Source organism: Musa acuminata, chromosome BXJ2-3, assembly GCF_036884655.1.
Source record: "Musa acuminata AAA Group cultivar baxijiao chromosome BXJ2-3, Cavendish_Baxijiao_AAA, whole genome shotgun sequence".
Lineage (NCBI taxonomy): Eukaryota > Viridiplantae > Streptophyta > Magnoliopsida > Zingiberales > Musaceae > Musa > Musa acuminata.
Window position 1 is genome coordinate 3,352,310 of NC_088340.1, and position 18,543 is coordinate 3,370,852.

At 42.7% G+C, this 18,543-nt stretch overlaps 3 protein-coding genes across 7 annotated transcripts; 2 read left to right on the forward strand and 1 right to left on the reverse strand.

The window, feature by feature from the left end:
• Window positions 1-2,868: 2,868 nt before the first annotated feature.
• On the forward strand, window positions 2,869-5,842 carry LOC135606949 (AP2-like ethylene-responsive transcription factor AIL5). The gene is made up of 9 exons (XM_065098333.1): window positions 2,869-3,313; window positions 3,403-3,709; window positions 3,826-3,908; window positions 4,045-4,053; window positions 4,159-4,247; window positions 4,336-4,409; window positions 4,546-4,596; window positions 4,686-4,762; window positions 4,867-5,842. Exons 1-9 carry the CDS (start codon window positions 3,226-3,228, stop codon window positions 5,526-5,528), a joined length of 1,440 nt encoding a protein of 479 aa, XP_064954405.1. The 5' UTR covers window positions 2,869-3,225; the 3' UTR covers window positions 5,529-5,842.
• A 5,023-nt stretch (window positions 5,843-10,865) lies between these two features.
• LOC103976887 (VIN3-like protein 2) lies at window positions 10,866-14,877 on the forward strand. Of its 4 annotated transcripts, none has more exons than XM_065098335.1 (5): window positions 10,876-11,112; window positions 11,556-11,895; window positions 12,026-12,710; window positions 13,012-13,319; window positions 13,413-14,877. In XM_065098335.1, exons 3-5 carry the CDS (start codon window positions 12,217-12,219, stop codon window positions 14,594-14,596), a joined length of 1,986 nt encoding a protein of 661 aa, XP_064954407.1. In that variant the 5' UTR covers window positions 10,876-11,112; window positions 11,556-11,895; window positions 12,026-12,216; the 3' UTR covers window positions 14,597-14,877. The 4 variants fall into 4 exon arrangements, with proteins under 4 accessions (XP_009390506.2, XP_064954407.1, XP_009390504.2 ...); XM_009392229.3 differs by having other exon boundaries at window positions 11,556-11,670; XM_018823849.2 differs by having other exon boundaries at window positions 11,556-11,670; window positions 13,416-14,877.
• An 832-nt stretch (window positions 14,878-15,709) lies between these two features.
• On the reverse strand, window positions 15,710-18,092 carry LOC135606950 (uncharacterized). Of its 2 annotated transcripts, XR_010485037.1 has the most exons (3): window positions 17,464-18,092; window positions 15,956-16,026; window positions 15,710-15,798 (listed from the first exon to the last, which is right to left on the reverse strand). XR_010485037.1 is itself a non-coding variant. In XM_065098336.1 (2 exons), exon 1 carries the CDS (start codon window positions 18,053-18,055, stop codon window positions 17,486-17,488), a length of 570 nt encoding a protein of 189 aa, XP_064954408.1. In that variant the 5' UTR covers window positions 18,056-18,092; the 3' UTR covers window positions 15,829-16,026; window positions 17,464-17,485. The 2 variants fall into 2 exon arrangements, 1 of the variants encoding a protein (XP_064954408.1); XM_065098336.1 differs by lacking the exon at window positions 15,710-15,798 and having other exon boundaries at window positions 15,829-16,026.
• Between the last annotated feature and the right edge of the window lie 451 nt (window positions 18,093-18,543).

Sequence of the window (18,543 nt, forward strand, 5' to 3'; positions counted from 1 at the left end):
AGTATAATAAAACCTCGAAGGGTTGAAAATATGTGGAACGTGTAATGGATGATAAGTACCCATGACAAAAAGCTTTGTCATGGTACAAAAAAATAAATGATGATATTTATGATGTCTAAAGCATAAACAATTATGACAAGAAAAATCCCGATGGTGAGATGAAGGTTTCTCTCTAGAATTAAGTTGCCCCATTGATTCAGTTCCAACTATGAATAATGCATTAGTGAATTTATTGGAATGAGATGTTATCATGAACTGATTCGATTTACATAGCTATTGGTGAAAATTTTAAACTAATGGTTCAATTTCAAGATAAAGATTATTATGGTTGCTAAGTATTTTTAAATCTTAATTAAATGTAAATTAATTGATAGAGTTCTAAATTAAATTAAAACTCAGTAATTAAGATTTATTCTTATAAATATACCCTAAGCCTCATAATCATGGTGAGAGAAAAATATATTATATATATATATATATACAAGTTTTATTAAAACATTTTAATTTTATATTAATTTATTGATAAATATTTTTATTATTAAATTTTAAATTTTTTGATTTTAAAATTCGCGTCTCCCTCCCTAACGTGTCCATACTCCAATCGTTTCTATCATCTTTAAATGCTGAAGAAGTCAGACCATGCACTCCAAAGTTCTCAATAATATGTTTGAGCCACAAGCATACCTGAGGAGGATAAGTAAACAATTCAAAAGCTTTACGCATCTTTCGTGTTTATTGTATGCTCCTACCCCTTTGAGCTCGATCTTATCCTCCCCCCCGTGCTATATAGTTAGTATGTACAAAACGCAAAGTGGCACTTGCAGATATGCCTAAGCATGCAGCAAACCAATGAAGCTGCAGTCAAACACATTAATGGCGGAAACAATAATACGGCAAGCACATGGCTACCCCTCCCCACCCCCCGAAACGAGCTTATCTCACCCTCGAAGCAAAGCTGCAGTGCCTAACCACGTACACACTTGCATTAAGCTTTGTCCATAAGATTCAGTGTGCTGCTACCAAAGATATCTTTGAACGTTCCCATCCACGGCTTCTCGTCCTTGTGACGATGTGTCCCACCTATCACCCCCCACCTCCCCCATGCTTCGTGGTTATCCTTGGCTTCCTTGTTCCCCACCTCGAGCATGCTTCCTTTTCACCTCACTCCATTTCTTTTCCCACCCCCCCCACATGACATCCACCATCCCCACCCCCGTCACTTCCTTTTGACCGGATTCCTCCGCTCTTCCTTGGATCCTTTCCCGGTCGCACGTGGGCCAGGCACGTGCAAAGCCCGGCGCCGACTCGGGGCGCCCCCTCTCACGTGATCTCCGCGCGGTCCGGTCTCGTGCTCCCCGACGCGGTCCACCCACCCCCGGTTCGTACACGTGCAGCAGCGTAGGACGCATGCCACCTAGTTATATTAATCACTCTCCCTAATAAGTTAATGACACGCGGTGATTAGATTAAGCAAAAATTTGCCTTCCACATTCGCACGTACCAATCTCGCCTACCTGCCTTACGACTAGGGTTCGTGTGGGACTCACCTGTCCTTCCCAATCACAAAGTAGATAGCTGCGACGAGTGGGAAAGCCAAGCTCATTCGAGAGAATGATTCGTTTCACTGACAGGGGCCATTATTTTAATCTCGCTTTGACCATCGGTTCCCGTCACCGTCCCCGCCAGCTCTCGAACTCTTCATCTCGTGGTAAACGTCACTTGCCGGTGTAAGGATCCACCTCCTCTTTCGACCGTCCGATGTACACGCCAAAGTTTCATCGAACGGTGGCGCATGATGGTTAATGATAACATGGGGCCCGTGGTACGGTGGACCTGCGCTCGTCCGCTTTGTCTTTTGGGGATCGCATGATGACGGAGAGATAAAAGGGCGACCCGTCACCGTCTGATCTCTTTTGGACCGTGATCCTTACGCCGATTAAGTTCGGTGTCACCATCACCATGTGATGAGAATCAGACGCTGTCGGACGTGGGTTCCACGGCTTCTTTTTCTTTACTTTATTTTTATTATTTTTATTTTTTGTTCTTTTACCAAAAGAGAGCAAAGCGATACCGTTATTTTGGACAGCCCAGGGTCCCAGATGTAACGTTGACCACTAGATTCGCTGATCCGACGGCCAAAATTCACCGCCTCGATTCGACCCACATCCGCCATCCGATAGCCATCGGACGCGTGGCCCTACGAGAATCCGGGCACGACGTGGGACGGTGAAGGGGGTCGGGCGAGGACAAAAGGAGGCGAAGGGGCGAGAGCGGGGGAGAAGGGACACGCGGCGAAATGCCATAGCGCGATGAGGCGGCGAGATAGAGCGAGAGCGGGGAGATGGTGGTGCGTTGCATACGAGGCACCATTTCTTATAGAGAGAGAGAGAGAGAGGTGGGGTTGATCGTGTACACTCGTCTGCCCGCTTGCTTGCCTCCCCCACTATATACACGCATTGAATCTTTCTTTCTGTTCTTCTTGCAGAATCTTATTCGCTACCAAGATCCACCCTTCGGATCCGGATCGCACTGTTAGATGTCCGTACGGACGATGGTTTGTTTGGTCTGTTTGTTCAAACCCGAAACAACTTTGATCCAAACTCATCGGTGATGATTGAACGTGAATCATTTTACTTTTCCTGAATCTTTATATCTTCCGGTCGCATACGGTCGCTTCAAAATATCTTTTATTTCTAAATGATCGATTCAGATGTGATCTGATATGTTGTGGAAAAAAGTGGAGAGCTAAATCTATCGAGTTATCAGCCGTGTGAATCTTTGAGTCTATAGCTACGCAAAATCTAAATGTCAGTTGTCGAATTCGGATTCAGATTGAATCACGATTTCTTTTTTTTGTTTGTCAGATTTGGATATGATCTTTTTGAGTATTCGACCCTACAGAACATCAACTGTTCAGTGGCAACGGGTTCCGAAGGAACAGCATACGCGAAAGCCTTCTATTTCCTCGGCAAGCGGTCATGCGGAAAGCCTTCCACTTGCCCCCCTCAACCTTTTCTCTTTGCTTTCGTTGCGTTTCCATCCTAAAACAAATAAGTAGGAATTTGGAAGACCTCTTTTCTCGTGCTATCGCTTCTCTCCTCCCTCCCTCACCGTCATCATCTTCTCCTCTCCTCTATATGTGTGTCCGTCTTCCCCGTTTCTTGCCCTACTCTTCAAGCCAACCACCTCTTCGGTGTTCCGATAATAACCCTGCAATTTCAAACCATGGACATGGACGCTTCCGATAGCTGGCTCGCCTTCTCTCATTCCCAACAGCCCTACTTCCTCCAAGCCTTCTCCTCTTACCACCGTGGTATCTCTGCTTCTTTACCTCCACCTCTTTGTTGTTCCTTTTTTCTTATATCAGTTCTATGTGTGACCGACGCCCGCGTTTGGTTTCAGGTGGTGTCGAGGGAGCGGACGAGGAAACCAACGCGGCGACGGAGCTGGTGGCTCTGGCGGGGATGGGGCCGAAGCTGGAGGACTTCCTCGGGGGCCCGCTCGGGAGGTACTCCGGCGGTGACGACGCCCCCGGCGCTGAGGGTGTCTATGACTCCGACCTGAAGACTATCGCGGCCGGGTTCCTGCGCGGCCACCCGGCGGAGCAGCAGGAGCTCCAGGCAGCGAAGGAGGCTGCGCCGCCGGCGGAGTCAAGGAAGGCGGCGGAGACCTTCGGCCAGCGGACCTCCATCTACCGAGGCGTCACCAGGTAACAGCCCAACGGAAGTCACTGCACTGCATACTGTGGGTGGGCTTATGGGAAAGCAAGATTTCTTCCCGTTCTCTCCGCATGTATTTGATACCATGTTGGGGTATTTTGAGCAGGCACCGGTGGACGGGAAGGTACGAGGCGCATCTGTGGGACAACAGCTGTCGCCGGGAAGGGCAAAGCCGCAAGGGCCGACAAGGTACTCCGGAGACACTAACCTCAACCCGCTTTCCAACGCCTTGGATTTTTTATCCTTCTCATATTTGCTTACATGAGCTCCATTTCACGTTGCTGTTCTTCTGCCTTGTGCTCTTCTCTTCTCGCTGCCACCGCAGTCTATTTAGGTGCGTCCCTTTTTGTTCTCTTCCATGACTTTTAACATTTTCTGCAAATGGTTATGATGTCGATCGTAATTAAAGTATCTTTATTGTTTGGGCGGAATATTGTAGGTGGGTATGACAAGGAGGAGAAGGCCGCAAGGGCGTACGACCTGGCCGCGCTCAAATACTGGGGTCCGACGACCACCACCAACTTCCCCGTAAGTTAACCGGAATCACAGAAAAGCCTAACGTGCGTAATATACGTGTAGTAACTGATGTGCGTGAGCGTCTCGTACTTTGTGGTAGATCTCTAACTACGAGAAGGAGCTGGAGGAGATGAAGAACATGACTCGTCAAGAGTTCGTCGCGTCCCTCCGAAGGTGAACCACCACCACCTCCTGGTTTCGAAGCTTGAGACGCATGCAAGCATGCGTTGCGTTGCATCGGTGTTTGAACTGATCTTTCTTTTGTCCCGAGGAATCAATCAATGGTGTTGATGCTTAGTTGTTCGTGCAGGAAGAGCAGCGGGTTTTCTAGGGGTGCCTCCATCTACAGAGGAGTCACCAGGTTTGCTACTCTTTGATACTAATTTATTGTTAGACTCAGCTGTATACCTTTCATATTTCAGATTTAGTATGGTTTGCTTGTGTTTGCAGACACCATCAGCATGGCCGATGGCAAGCAAGGATCGGAAGAGTGGCCGGCAACAAGGACCTTTACCTTGGAACCTTTAGTGAGTACTTCCAACAATACTGCTTGGCCTGAGAACGTTACAGTAAGCACAATAGGTGGGGATTGTGATGCATGATAAATCGGATTGGATTTTGGTGCGTTTAGGTACGCAGGAAGAGGCGGCGGAGGCGTACGATATAGCCGCCATCAAGTTCAGGGGCCTCAATGCGGTGACCAACTTCGACATGAGCCGCTACGACGTCAACAGCATCGTGAACAGTAATCTCCCCATCGGCGGGCTGTCGGCCGGGTCGTCAAAGGCGTCGGAGTCGTCGCCGTCATCCTCCTCGGATACCATGAGCATCGATGTCAAGCATCAGCTGCATCGCTATGACCCTTCGGCCTCCCTCGGGCCCGCCACCGTCGCCATGAAGCAGGATCGCGACTACTGGTCCCTGCTTGCTCTCCACCATCACCAACAGCAGCAGCAAAGCAGCCAAGCCTCAGGCTTTAGTCTGTTCTCTTCTGGTTCCACCATGGACTTTGCCACTGCTGCTTCGAATAAGGTCATGAGCCAAGAGACCGGTGGAGGTGGAGGTGGAGGTGGAGTGGCGTGGAACGATGGGATGTTAGAACAACAGCACGAACAATCTCAGGGCAGCAGCTGCACCTCCATCCCTTATGCTACCTACGTTGCGTGTGGAGGTGGCTATGGTTACGAGGGCGCCACCGCGAGTGGCTGGGTTGCACCGCCTTCTTCCTACTATCAGCAGACTTCCAACCCGAATGTGGCAGCCTTTCAGACAGCAATCTTTGGGATGGAATGATGGGAGGGTGTGAGACGACGTTCGCAGCTGCTGCTTAGGCGATGGCTAGCAAAAAAGTGTGGGAGACATAGTGAGCTGATGTGAACTGACAAGCTTACACAAAGGAAGGAATGAGAATAGGGAGAGAGGGCTGACAGAAGAAGTCTAACAAGAGATTCAAAGTTCTGTTCATGGTCATGCTGAAACCTCTTTTACTTTTTTTTTTGTTTTGTTTTTCTTTTACTGACATGATTCTATATTGTCGTCGTCGTCGTCATCATCATCTGTGTAATGGAAACAAGAAGCTTTTTGTAGCTTTATCTTTTCCGTTGTTATTTTCCAAGTTCAGCTGTTATCTTCTTTTTTCTATATATATCTTTTTTGTAGAACGATGTCTTCCTTTCACTGATGGGCGAGAGTCGAAACCATGTCAGCCTTTTGAACTCCATTCCTCGTAGTAGTAGTTGTTAGGATGCGTGTCGAACATGCAGTGGATATTGGCATGTGTCTCAACTTGTGTCGATACAACAATAAGTGTGGTGATCTAATCTACGTCTATCTGTATGGTTGTTGTACGTGATTCACCGAGATCATCTACAATGTATTGTATGAAAGATGAAAAGAGAGAGAGAGAGAGAGAGGTGGGAAACCTAAAAGCAACAAGAATGACTGTCCAATCATAACAGGATGGGATACGTATGGATCATGATGATAAGATAAAAGATGGATACCGAGGCAATGATGCAGATCATAAGGAATACGCAGTGTTCTTTCATCTAGTAATGCAGCACTTTTACTGCTCAGGTGTGTATCCGACTAGAGCGCATCGATCTCATCGGCTTCACGAGTTCTCCTCATCTCTCACGTAACTCTCATCTTCGTTTCGCTCTTTGAAACGATCGCAAGTGGTGATGCGAATGCAATGCTCGACAGGAAAAGTAGCTACTGCAACGACAAGGGGTTTCTTCTTCCCCATGTTGCCAAAGGGTGGACGGAGCGGGGTATGAGTGCGTGAGAAAGTGCCACACGTAGAACGTATTCATACGGGACAACAGCCGTACCTCTCACCATGCAGCAGAACTCACAGATTCAAAACGCGTGTGGTGCTCCGCGTTCTAAAGCTTGCTAATAATCGAAGGAAGAAGGAAGGGGAATAAATAATCAAATGCTTCGTGCAGCTGTAGCCGCTGTCCAAAAAGATGGAAAAGATGAAGAACACAGCAAAAAAACTAATCAGAATGGAACACCACCACGCTGAAATGGGGAATATTTGGTGCTGTCTTTTGGGTGGCTTCGGAGTCTCTTTCATGCCTCATCTCCGGAATCAGCCCTAGGAAGATGGCTATCGGGTAGCTTCTTTCGGCGCTAGTTGAAGAAACCACTGTTGCAATCTCCTCCCCAAGGATTTTGACTGGGAACGACAAGGGTTAGTGTACTGCAGCTATAGCTGGCCGGGTTAATTATATTGGAGTTTGGCGATCACAGATTCTTACTGTTGGATATGAGATGACACTCGCATGTGACGATGCGGCTTTTGGTCAAAGTTTGACTCTTCATGCCTCGCTTGGTTCACGAAGCGGTAGCCATTATTATGATGCTGCATCGAGCAGGAAAGAGATGGAGTTCTTGGATGCCCTACAATCACAAACCTGTTCATTACTACTGCTTGGCAGTTGTGGATGCAGCTCGTGGAAGCAAGTCAAACGCACAAAGTAAAAGGAAAAGAAATGGCAAACAATCAAAGCTGGTCAGAAGGGAAAAAGAGCCAAACAAAAAGCAATTAGTCAAACGCACAAAGTAGGGAGGAAGGGGGGGGGGGGGGGAGCAAAAAAGAAGAGCTAACATTTAATAGGGTTTCAGTGCATCTGTTTCATGGAGTTGTTACACTAATGGCTATTTGAGAAGGAGATTTCTTTTGTGGTTTCTGCTCAACCATTCATCAGTGCCTGTCACTCTACCAAGAGACCACTTAGTGAATCAAGGACTGTGTTCATTGACCTTCTCTCTCTCTCTCTCTCTCTCTAGCATCATCAAGTGTGGGAGACAAAATCCCAACTCCTCTCATCAAATGCTGTCATGTTTTGCTGAAAACTGGGACCATTGGGTTCACAAAAGAGATCATCATAGTTTTATGTCAGAAACATGCATCGTTTGAATGTGCACATTTGGTGCTGGTTTTCTTTTCATCAGCTTTGGTAACTCGAGTAATCATGAAAAGTCCCTCTCCAACTGCAGCAACTCTCACCGATCCTCACAAGAATGACTAACTAAAGCTTACATTGATACAGAGTTGTATTTGAGGGCATCCTTTTCCTAATGTATTCTCATCTTTGAGATTAAATCCATGAAATCACATATATTATTGTGTGTTCCCAATCCAATGTGAAGAGCCTCAGAAACTGCCATGAGCTTCCGATCCCAAGCACACCTGTTTTGGGCCCATTCTCGGCCCATTTGGGTTTACATCTCAAATTAAACTTAGAGAGCCAATAATTATACGATTCAGTATTATTTTGACATCAACAACAACTACAATAATAATAATAATAATAATAATAATAATAATATATTTTGATCAAAGATAAATGAACATTAAAATTCAATAATTCATAAAAGAAAGATGAGAGAGGCACTACACAAGAACACAAACCAAATCTAATTATAGAATTATGTTTGGGGATGCTTGTTTGAGTGATGCAGATTGGAGGACATCATGGTTGTGCAGACTAAGATAGAGGAATTATGTGACACAGAAAAGGAGTGTCCAAATGTTAAAATATCAAATAATTGTAAGCAAATTGCTAAAAATATAATGTAAATAATGACAGTAAGTTCGAGTTAGATCTAACATGCAAAATAAATCAGATGAGTTGATATGTTTGGCTAATCCAATCATGAGAGAAGCGATAGACTGCTAAAATGGTGGCTACGAATCCATCCATTTTTTGTCCTCTTATACATGTCGATGATAATGGCAGAGGCAGAGCGACTAAATAATGCATTGAGGATGTATGAGCATCACGTGAAATGAAATATATCACGTCCATTATGTTCGTCTTTCTTCCTTTACGTTCTATTGTTTGTATCGATGGGATTTGGAAATGGTGTTGGGTGGGGTTTCAACCCACATGCTGTGTCAAAAAATAAATAAATAAAAAGAAAAATATTCTATCTCGTCAAAAAGTGTTATAAAAGATAAAGCAAGGATTGTGAATTAATGCATCGATCTTAACATTTAATCAAGATTTTAGCTTTAATTAATATTAAAAACCATGTTGAATAAGTAGATAATGATCGACACCTCAATATTATATTATCGACATATCGTTATCACGTGGTTGATATTTCGATGTCATGCGTGACCAACACGATGATGCTATCTGAACATTACCAACTATATTGGGTCAATCATATTTTCTTTGAATTCAATACAATACTATTTTACCTTTCTAAGAATCATCTTTGACATTGATGTATGTCTCCGAGCATAAAACAAAGAGAAAAACTTAAATTTAATTAGTACCTTGGATTTGATTGTTCTTGACACTTTATCGACACCTTAACTCTCAATAGTTTTTTTAGGTATATACTCTTATAAGATTTAACATCTTTCGAATTCAATCTGATATCGATAAAAGAAAATTATCGAATTGCTCAAAATTAGTATCTAATTTGAAATTTCTAACTTAACAATATTCAAGAATTGCTTTTAGATCAACCCATGTTTAATTAATTGTGTCATAAAATTGCACCAGAATCATTATCATATATCGTGCAGGTGGAGCCACATGAGTTCACATTATTTTATGGCCCAAAAGATCCCTCTTATCTTCCCAACTAAGAGACAAAAGAGGAGTCGTTCAATCGATTCAGATGGAGAATAGCAGCAGTGGGTGAGTGGATGAGGCCTTAATCGACCGCTTCTCTCGCTGTCACAAGCAAAATAAATGCCGTTCCCAATTGCTTGTGACGTCGATTCACAATAATACCACGAATAAGACATGCATGTCAATCATTGTAGCGATTAGGTTTGATCATATCCTCGGTGATAGGAAGATGATGGCGATCGGACTACTGTTGGAGATAATGTCCGATCTTATGTGATGTTAGTTTCATGCAATAATAATATTTCTTTCACGACAATCAACTATGTACTTGTGTTAATAATACATTCTTCTCAAAGATTTCAAGTCAAATTGAAATGAAAGATGTCTCACTTATTCTCATCATCCGTGCACACAGGAAATAGACAAAATATTACAGATAATATAAATTTCCAAGTAATAATAATACAGGTGGGTTGGGTTGTCTGTCCTTTTTGAAGTCAAAAGGATTATGTCATATTTCACGAGGAATCAAACTTAAACTAGTCCGAGACCAAACACTCCTAACATGTATTCAAGTCGTAGGAATAGAAGAGAAATAAATGTGTCAAGTTGGAGTAGTATAAACAAACACTATTATTCATATATTTAACAGCAACCCTTATTCTATGGGTTCCACCAACCCTAGCGAGATGAGAGAAAGGTTAGTTGATTATTTATATAAATAATTCGAGAAGAGTTTTGGGTTTCGATTTGGTGCTGACATGCGAGAAAATTAAGGTTAGGTGAAGTTTTCGACGTGATCATTTCGACGGTCAAATTAATAATAAAATAAAGTAAAAAATAAATGTCTTATAATTTGATGGGTCTTTTATAATTAATACCATCGAAAAAAATATTTTGAATAAAACATGTTTGATATATTTGATATTTTAACTTGATAATTGATCGAGAGACTTGCTGACTGGACAACCACGTGTCGGACTAAGTTGCATGGGAATCGAGACCTCGCTCCAAACATATCCATCCAACCAAGAGTGGCAGCGTCGATGGAGCCGTGTTATGCAAGCCATGTAATGACAACAACACAACGTGACAAGCATGTAATTCCAGTGTTCCATGTCGGCATCATTAGAAATCTATAAAATTGGATTGAAATATGTGCTATTTATTTTAGTTTATTTAGAAGGCCATGATAAATAACAGTGTGTGTCTAAAAATTATTTCTGAACCTTTAATTTTTAGTAAATAAATATAGTATATTATTCTCATATTAATATTTTTCATATTAAAAATATCAAATAAAATTTTAAATCGGATTTAAGTTTATTAAAACATATGTATATATAATTCAATATTTTATTAAAAATAAGCATAAAAACAAATCATTAAATCATTAATTACCACGACATATAAGCTAGTCTGTAACAAAGAATGGTGACGTAGATTGGTCCTGCACACTACGTCAGCTAAAATAGATTCATTACATCATACACTGCGTTAGTTGGCACGACATATAAGTTTCCCTCTCTCTCTCTCTTGCGCCTCCTTCCCCGCGACGTCCCAATCTCGACGTGCGGATTCCGTGCTTTGTATTCGTCTCCCTCTCTTTCACTTGGTTGGGTAGAGTAAACGTGACGGCAATTTTGATGGGAACACTGCTGTCACTCGATTTGGATCGGCAAGCGGCGTCCCGGGGGCGGAAAAAGGTTCGGGCTTTTAGGGCAATGTGAAGGGCGGAGGAGCTCTGAGGTCGCCCGCCATGGATCCCCCTTTCTCCGGTAGCCGTCTCGTCCCTTTTCCCTTGCCGTTTATGATTCCTTTGTTGCGTTTTTTTGGCGATTGTTGCGCGGGGCGCTCCCGATCTGCTTGTTATAACGGCGGATTTGACGGGGTTTCCGTCGAAGTTGGAACTCTCAAGGGTCTTCCGCGTTCTTGTGTGGTTCCTGCTCTGATCGAATTGGGATGTTAAGGGGCTCTTTGGCGAGATAAAAATTGGATTTTTATGGGGTCGCGAGTGGTTCGCTTTTGTTCCCTTTCGTGTAGTTCCATTTGCTTGTTTGCTATCAAATCGATCAGCGGTTTGTGAAAGCTCCATTGGGAATGCTTATAATTGCCTAAGGAAAATAATAAACTCTTTTTTGCCTTTCTTCAGGAAAATAATAAAATGTGGTTTTAATTCATGAGGAGTTCTTTCTCTGATTACTTTTTTGCCTTTCTTCAGGTCCTGAAACATTTTGGGGTTCTGTGATAGATGGAGTATCTTCCACTTCCACACAAGACTTCAAGTTTAAGCCATGCGTTTCCATGCTTCCATCAAATAGATAATGGTTTTATAAGTTGAGCATTTGCTTGCATCAAATAGTGCATTTATTTCACTCATGCACTCGAGCAGGAATGTACTGTTATTATCTTCAAATTACCTTTAATTTTCTTCAATAAGTTCATTTTGACCAGAGGTTTCTGCTTCGGTGGTATGATCCTCTGCCTGTTATACTACAGTTCTACAGTACTAAGGAAAAAAAAATTGCAGTCAATAGTTAGTCAGGGAATTCTACAGTAGTGTAAGTTTCATGAACACTAGATGGATCATCTTCTTTTATCATCCTACATTTTGGTTTCCTTCAAACATCGTATGCCATCGACATGTTTTAGATGCATCGATCTTTCACTAAATCTGAGTTCGCTCTTCAGGATTTGCACTTGACCCATCTAAATGTAGCAAGTTGAGCATAGAGGAGAAGAGAGATCTCGTCCGCGAATTGTCAAAATGGCCTGAGAGTGCCTCTGAGAAGCTGCAGACATGGAGCCGGCGTGAGCTTTTGGAGATCCTGTGCACAGAGATAGGAAAGGAGAGGAAGTATACCAGCTTAACAAAACAGAAAATGATCGAATTCCTTTTCAGAGTTGTCTCTGAAAAAAGATCTGAAGAACCTGCAAAGGACGGGGATTTTGCTAAGGTTCCATCTACACTTGGTCCTCAAACTCCAGCAGCTAAGAGACACAGAAAGAACGAGCATCCATCGCGTTTAGCCTTCATCATGAACAACCACCTTCGGTCAAGTGACGCCGAACAAGTTCCAGAAAACACAAGACACTGCCTGAATTCAGCCTGCAGGGCTATTCTTAACATGGAAGACGCGTTCTGTAAGCGTTGCTCGTGTTGTATCTGTCGCGAGTATGATGACAACAAGGATCCTAGCCTTTGGTTGTTTTGTGGCTCAGAGACTCCTCCCCGAGCTGACTCTTGTGGCCTATCTTGTCATCTTGAGTGTGCTCTTAAGCATGAACGAGCAGGTATCATGAAGAGTGGGCAGTGTACAAGATTGGACGGGAGCTATTACTGTACAAACTGTGGAAAAGCTAATGACTTGATCGGGTAATTCCTTCGACATACTGCTAACTTGTTTACAATGATTTCCTTTACATGCATTTAGTCATTCATAATCGACGTTTCTTTGCAGTCTTCGTCTGAAAATCTCAGAATCTGTGTCTGATTAATACTGATGATGCATGCCTTTGATAGAACACAATAGCTGTCTTTGCACGAACAGTTTTCATCCTATAATAGCTGTCTTTGCTTCACAACTGAAACATATAGCGCTTAGCGATATGTATGTAGGTCACATATCGAACAATTCTGATGGTTCACTTATAACCTTTCCCTTTTGGTTCTGCAGATGCTGGAAAAAGCAGCTCATGATTGCCAAGGATGCGCGTCGGGTCGATGTTTTGTGTTACCGGATTTCTCTTAGTCATAAACTTCTCGGAGCAACAGAGAAGTACCAAAGTTTGCACGAGATAGTTGACATGGCACGAAAGAAACTGGAGGCTGAGGTTGGGCCTATCGATGATTCATCAAACATGGCACGTGGAATTGTCAACCGGCTTTCTGTTGCCGCTGAAGTCCAGAAACTTTGTGCCCTTGCAGTAGACTTACTAGATTCGATGCACTCTAGTTCCTCATCAGCTAATGCTATAGTTCAACGTAAGCTTCTCAAAGCCTCAGATTTCTTGAACCTTTTCGGTATCTTTTTGATGCTATAGTCATTGTTTCCTTATAATTGTTTGTTGTCTGCAGAAGCCGGTTCGGTATTCTCAAGCTTTATCAAATTTGAACGGATATCATCAACATCTGTTACTGTAGTTTTGGAATTAGAGAATAACACACCATTAGCTCAAGAACTAGCTGGTTTCAATTTGTGGCACCGAAAGGCTGCCATCTCAGAATACCCTGACAAACCATCATTTTCTCTATTGAATCCAGAGAAAAGGTTGGAAATAGCAGAACTTTCTCCAGCTACAGATTATATGTTTAAGGTAGTAGCTTTTAGCAATACCAGGGATCTCGATACATGGGAAGTTGGAGTTAAAACTGAAGGTATTGCACTGGAGAACTCTATCAACTTGTCATCGGAGATGACTGCATCAAAACCACACGGTCAAAGCCCAAAAACAAACGGTAGCGGATCGTCTAATCCTTCTGAGGGAGACGAATATAATGCAAACACTACTGCATGTGCTGACTTGAATAAGCTGCCCAAAATTGATTTTGATGACTGTGAGAAGCCTGAGATCCTCGAGACAGAAAAATCATCAGGTCATGGCCACCAAATGAGCAAGGGATGCATCGGTGGAGCCAGAGTTCTTCAGCCAGAGGAGTCACTAGGGCACTCTGATTCTGCATTAGATGAGGAACCAAACTCAACTGTTCTGATAGATTCCACTGACTTCTTGGAGAATAACCAGGCATCCGACGTCCAGAAATCAGAGAATGAATCTAACACTCGGGCTGTTGTCAGCGATATGGTGATTCTCCCTGCCACCCCATGCGGGGTGGAAACAGGAACACAAAGCCTTGAGAGGTGCAGCAAAGGGAAATCTGGTGTTGAAATATATGAGAATGGCTCGACGAAGGCAGATCGGGAACCAGGGAGTTCATCCGAGAAAAGAGGTGCAGGGAAAACTGAAGGCATCAACGTTAAGGACAGGTCATTGGAAGGGGCATACGAGTACTGCGTGAAGGTGATCAGATGGTTGGAATGCCAAGGGCACATCGAAACCAACTTCAGGGTGAAGTTCTTAACTTGGTTCAGCTTACGGGCAACCCTACAGGAGAGAAGAATTGTTAGCGTTTACATCAACACTTTGATCGATGATCCTGCAAGCCTCGCAGGGCAGTTGGTGGACACCTTCTCGGAAGCCATCTGCAGCAAGAGGCCACCCACGACACCGACTGGCTTCTGCACAAAGCTTCAGCATTGAGACAATTGTTAGATGCAGATCATTGCATTAATTTAATTATTCGACAAATATGAGTATTCGTGGATCAGCAGTTTCAGGTCCATTCATATTGTTGCCCATTGACAATCACACTTTATATGCACTCAGGACTAGTCTTCATTAAGAGGACACTACTGTCGTCTTAATGCTCTTCTGTTCGTATTGACACTATGGCACTGCTCTTCGTTAAAGGTCCCAACTTTTTCTGTATGTTGAACCAATCCCTAAACTTAATGCAGACATCCATCGTGCTGGTTGACATATCACAGGTTTACATCGTACCTCAGAAAAAGATTATTTCTTTTTTTTTCTTTAGATATATGTTTATGCTAATCAACCATTGTGGATATCCTATTCTATTTTCTTCAGGGTTTGATCTTGTGTTTAGCTAAATTCGCATTGTTAAACGAGAGACCCCGAGCCCATTAGGTGTTTGTCGGGATGCCAACCCGAGCATCTTCGATGATCAAACAGGTAAAAAAGAACAGCAGAAAAAAAAAGATGGAAATGGAGTTCAAAAGAAGATGAGATCGGTACAATTCTTAAGGCGCAACAAAGGCATGAAAGTTCTCCAAATTACATCTACAAACAAAATTGAAACACAATTCAGATAAATTAACACTAAAAACTCCTTTCTTGAAAACAAAAAGAATTTAACATGGTTCCCTCAATCACACAGGATCTGAAAAAGGATTATTTTCTATAATATAGAAACTTCCTACGCCATGCACGAAAATGAAAAAGAAAAAGTGCTGCACAAGACAAGCGGAGACATATACATGTTAAGTTTGAAAATGATGTGCTGTATGTCAGAGAAATATTATGCTGAGTTCCGATACATCATTTCCTATAAGTTAGGCATTAGGTTAGACAAGAAAGAGACTAAAATTTTCATCAATGAACATGTCATGAAATAGGCAGGAACTTTAACAGTGTTATTTTCTTGAATTGCAGAAATCCCAGATAATTCCACTGCACCTGATGATTACTGAGTAAATGACAATGGGTGGGTGTCAGCTTCTTACCTCTTTAGGGCTGGGTTCTTGTGCAACGGATCGGAATAACAAGCAAAATGTCAGCATTCAAAAATAAAGATAAAGCCACACCAACAATTTCTTAGGACTCACCAAAATATATGAAACAGCGGGCATCTTGTCCAATAGGTAAGACTGACTTGAACACATCTGCAGTCATGAGAGGCAGAGGGCAGAAGATGAAACAAAGCAAAACTCTTAATCTAGCATCCTATAAATGTTTCAACAAGTAATAACACTAAGGCAAGGCTTAAATGTTATAATATATATAATGGATAGAAGATGATATCACACAATCATGACTGACCACATCCCTGGATCAAATTCAGAAAATGAAGACTTGCAACTTTTCCCAACTCAACAGCTTGATTTCAGAATCTGAAATAACAGAAATATGAAAATCAGTAACTTTATGAAAAACAACATCTTTTCAGGTGGTAAGGAAACCTATGCTAAAAGCAAAAAATGCAAAAGGGATCAAATTGAAGTATTTATTGATAAAGCAAGACAAGTATAACAAACGAAGTTCTTTTAGTGATGCCTTTTTTAATCAACAGAACAAATACTACGAAGAAAATAATGATAAATAGGTTCCAATAGTGATTGTAAAAAATTTGAAGGAAAGAACATGTCACTTAATGTTAAGTGATTGGCATGCATCTGTTAAGGATGAAATAAGAGCACAATACAAAATTTCCTTTCAGTCTTGGAATAATGTCAGGCTACGCATGCGCTTCCACCATGTCTGAACAAGCTCAAGACATAACCAGTACATACAAAAGACAAACCGAATTAAGCTAAAGGTTCAATACTCATATTTATAAGAAAGCTTAGTTAATAGCTATAATCCCAATCGAAAACCATAACTGATGAAACAAACACAACTCTCTCCCGAAAGGGACACTTATATAACCCATGAAAAAAAGTCTCCCATGGGCTAGGAGCCTCAGTTGAAACTGTTACTCTATCAGTGTCGACAGACGCCTCTTCCCACTGTTAACTTTATAAAATTGTTGGTTCTAAAGTGTAAGGATTAAACAATCTACATTTTCTGTTACTGGTTAACTGCTCTTCTCCATGGATATATGCCGTATATAATATTTATTTTCACACTAAAACTTATATGATACATATTTCACAACAGCCTCAATAACATGGAAACCAAATTTCACTTATCAATATCTGAATCAGACAGCAATTTACAAGGGACATTGGTCAAAGCATTACTAGAACCCCTTTTGTTTAGTATGTTCTCAAATCTACTTGTGATGTGTTGTGAACTCACAATCAACTATAGTGCACTCATAGATCTTGATGTCGCTCAAGAAAGTGTATGCCCATCCCTGAACTAATGCTATGTATTTCTAGTTCCTGTGTCAAAAGCTTGTCCAGAAAATTTGGAAGTGTATAACCAGAGTAATTATATGTATTACACAATCCTAGCAATTTGTGCCGCCGACATGCTACACAATGAATCTAGATTAACACACTTGGTCTTCACAATGTATAGTAGTGGCTCTATCTAGCGGCCATTGCTCCAGAACATCAAAAGATCGATGGGAAAAAGCACATCAACTCCTTACACCAAATGCAAATCCTATTTCAAGATTAAATTCACAACCTAAGATACCTCAAGCAATTTTTTTTTTATAGTAAAGAACTCAAATAATTTCATTAACTCTATGGAAAATCACACAATTTAGTAGCTATATAGCAAGAAGAACCAAAATGTTACGGATTTAGAAACGGAAGTAAAAGTTCAATGGCAAAGTAAATAAATAAAAACTGAAATGAGGGCAAGACACAAGCCCTAACCTTTTCGGCCGGATATCAGATTTTAGCGGTTCGGCTCCGGGGGCAAGGGCCGATTAAACCCTCCCCTCCTATTCATGTACTGCCTCGGTTGCCGCTTAGTCACCGCCCTCACCCCACTCACGTCGTTGCCTGCCACCGGCTTCCCTTTGGTGGAATCAAACCCTAGCGGGATCCCTAGCATCTTCATCATCTCCACCTCGTCGGGGTCCGCGTCCGTCGGCGCTGCTGCCTCTCCGTCCCTTTGATCGTCGCCCGCCTGCTTCTTCTGCTCCTTAGGGCCGCCTTCGGCGTGTTCCGAGGCGGAGGAGCGGCGGCGGTCGCGATCGTCATCGCTGCCCTCCCGGCGGCGCTTGTGGCGGTGGGTGTCTGGGGAAGGTGAGCGGCGGTGGTGGCGGCGGCGGTGGCGCTCGGCCGAACGGGAGCGGGACCTCGACAGGGACCTGGATCGCGACCGCTTCCGGTGGTCTCGATCTCTGTTCCGTTCCCTATCTCGATCTCGGTTTCGATCTCTCTCGCGGTCGCGATCCCTGTCCCTGTCCCTCTCTCGGTCGCGGTCCCGAAGCTTCTCCCTCTCCCTTCGCCTCTCCGACATCTCCCTCACACCCCCGGAAGGAGTTTGAGCTGTGGAAATGAATACAGCGCTGCTCTTTTTATCGAAGGAAAGCCGCGCCAAACACGAAAAACTATCGGGGAAACGGGTCGGATGCGAATCCAAGACTGGAGAAACTATACCCGGGTCCGATAATGATCGGCCATGAGCGTGGAGTTATTACAGTGCACGGATACCAGTTTTGTATTTTATTTAATTAAAATGGATGACGGTTATATATCAATCAACATGTAAGTGAATAATTAATATTCCTGCCAAAGAAGCCTTTCTAAGTATATATGGAAAAGGGAAAGATGACAATAAAATAAAATAATTCATACATACTCATTTACTTAGTTTATTAAATACATAAACTTTCTTTTGGTACATATTTATGTAATCACATCTGACTTAGAAAACAGAGGAAAAAGACTTCTTTTTGCCTATCTCATCGTCAGCCCAACACTTCAGCGTTGATACAAAGACATCCT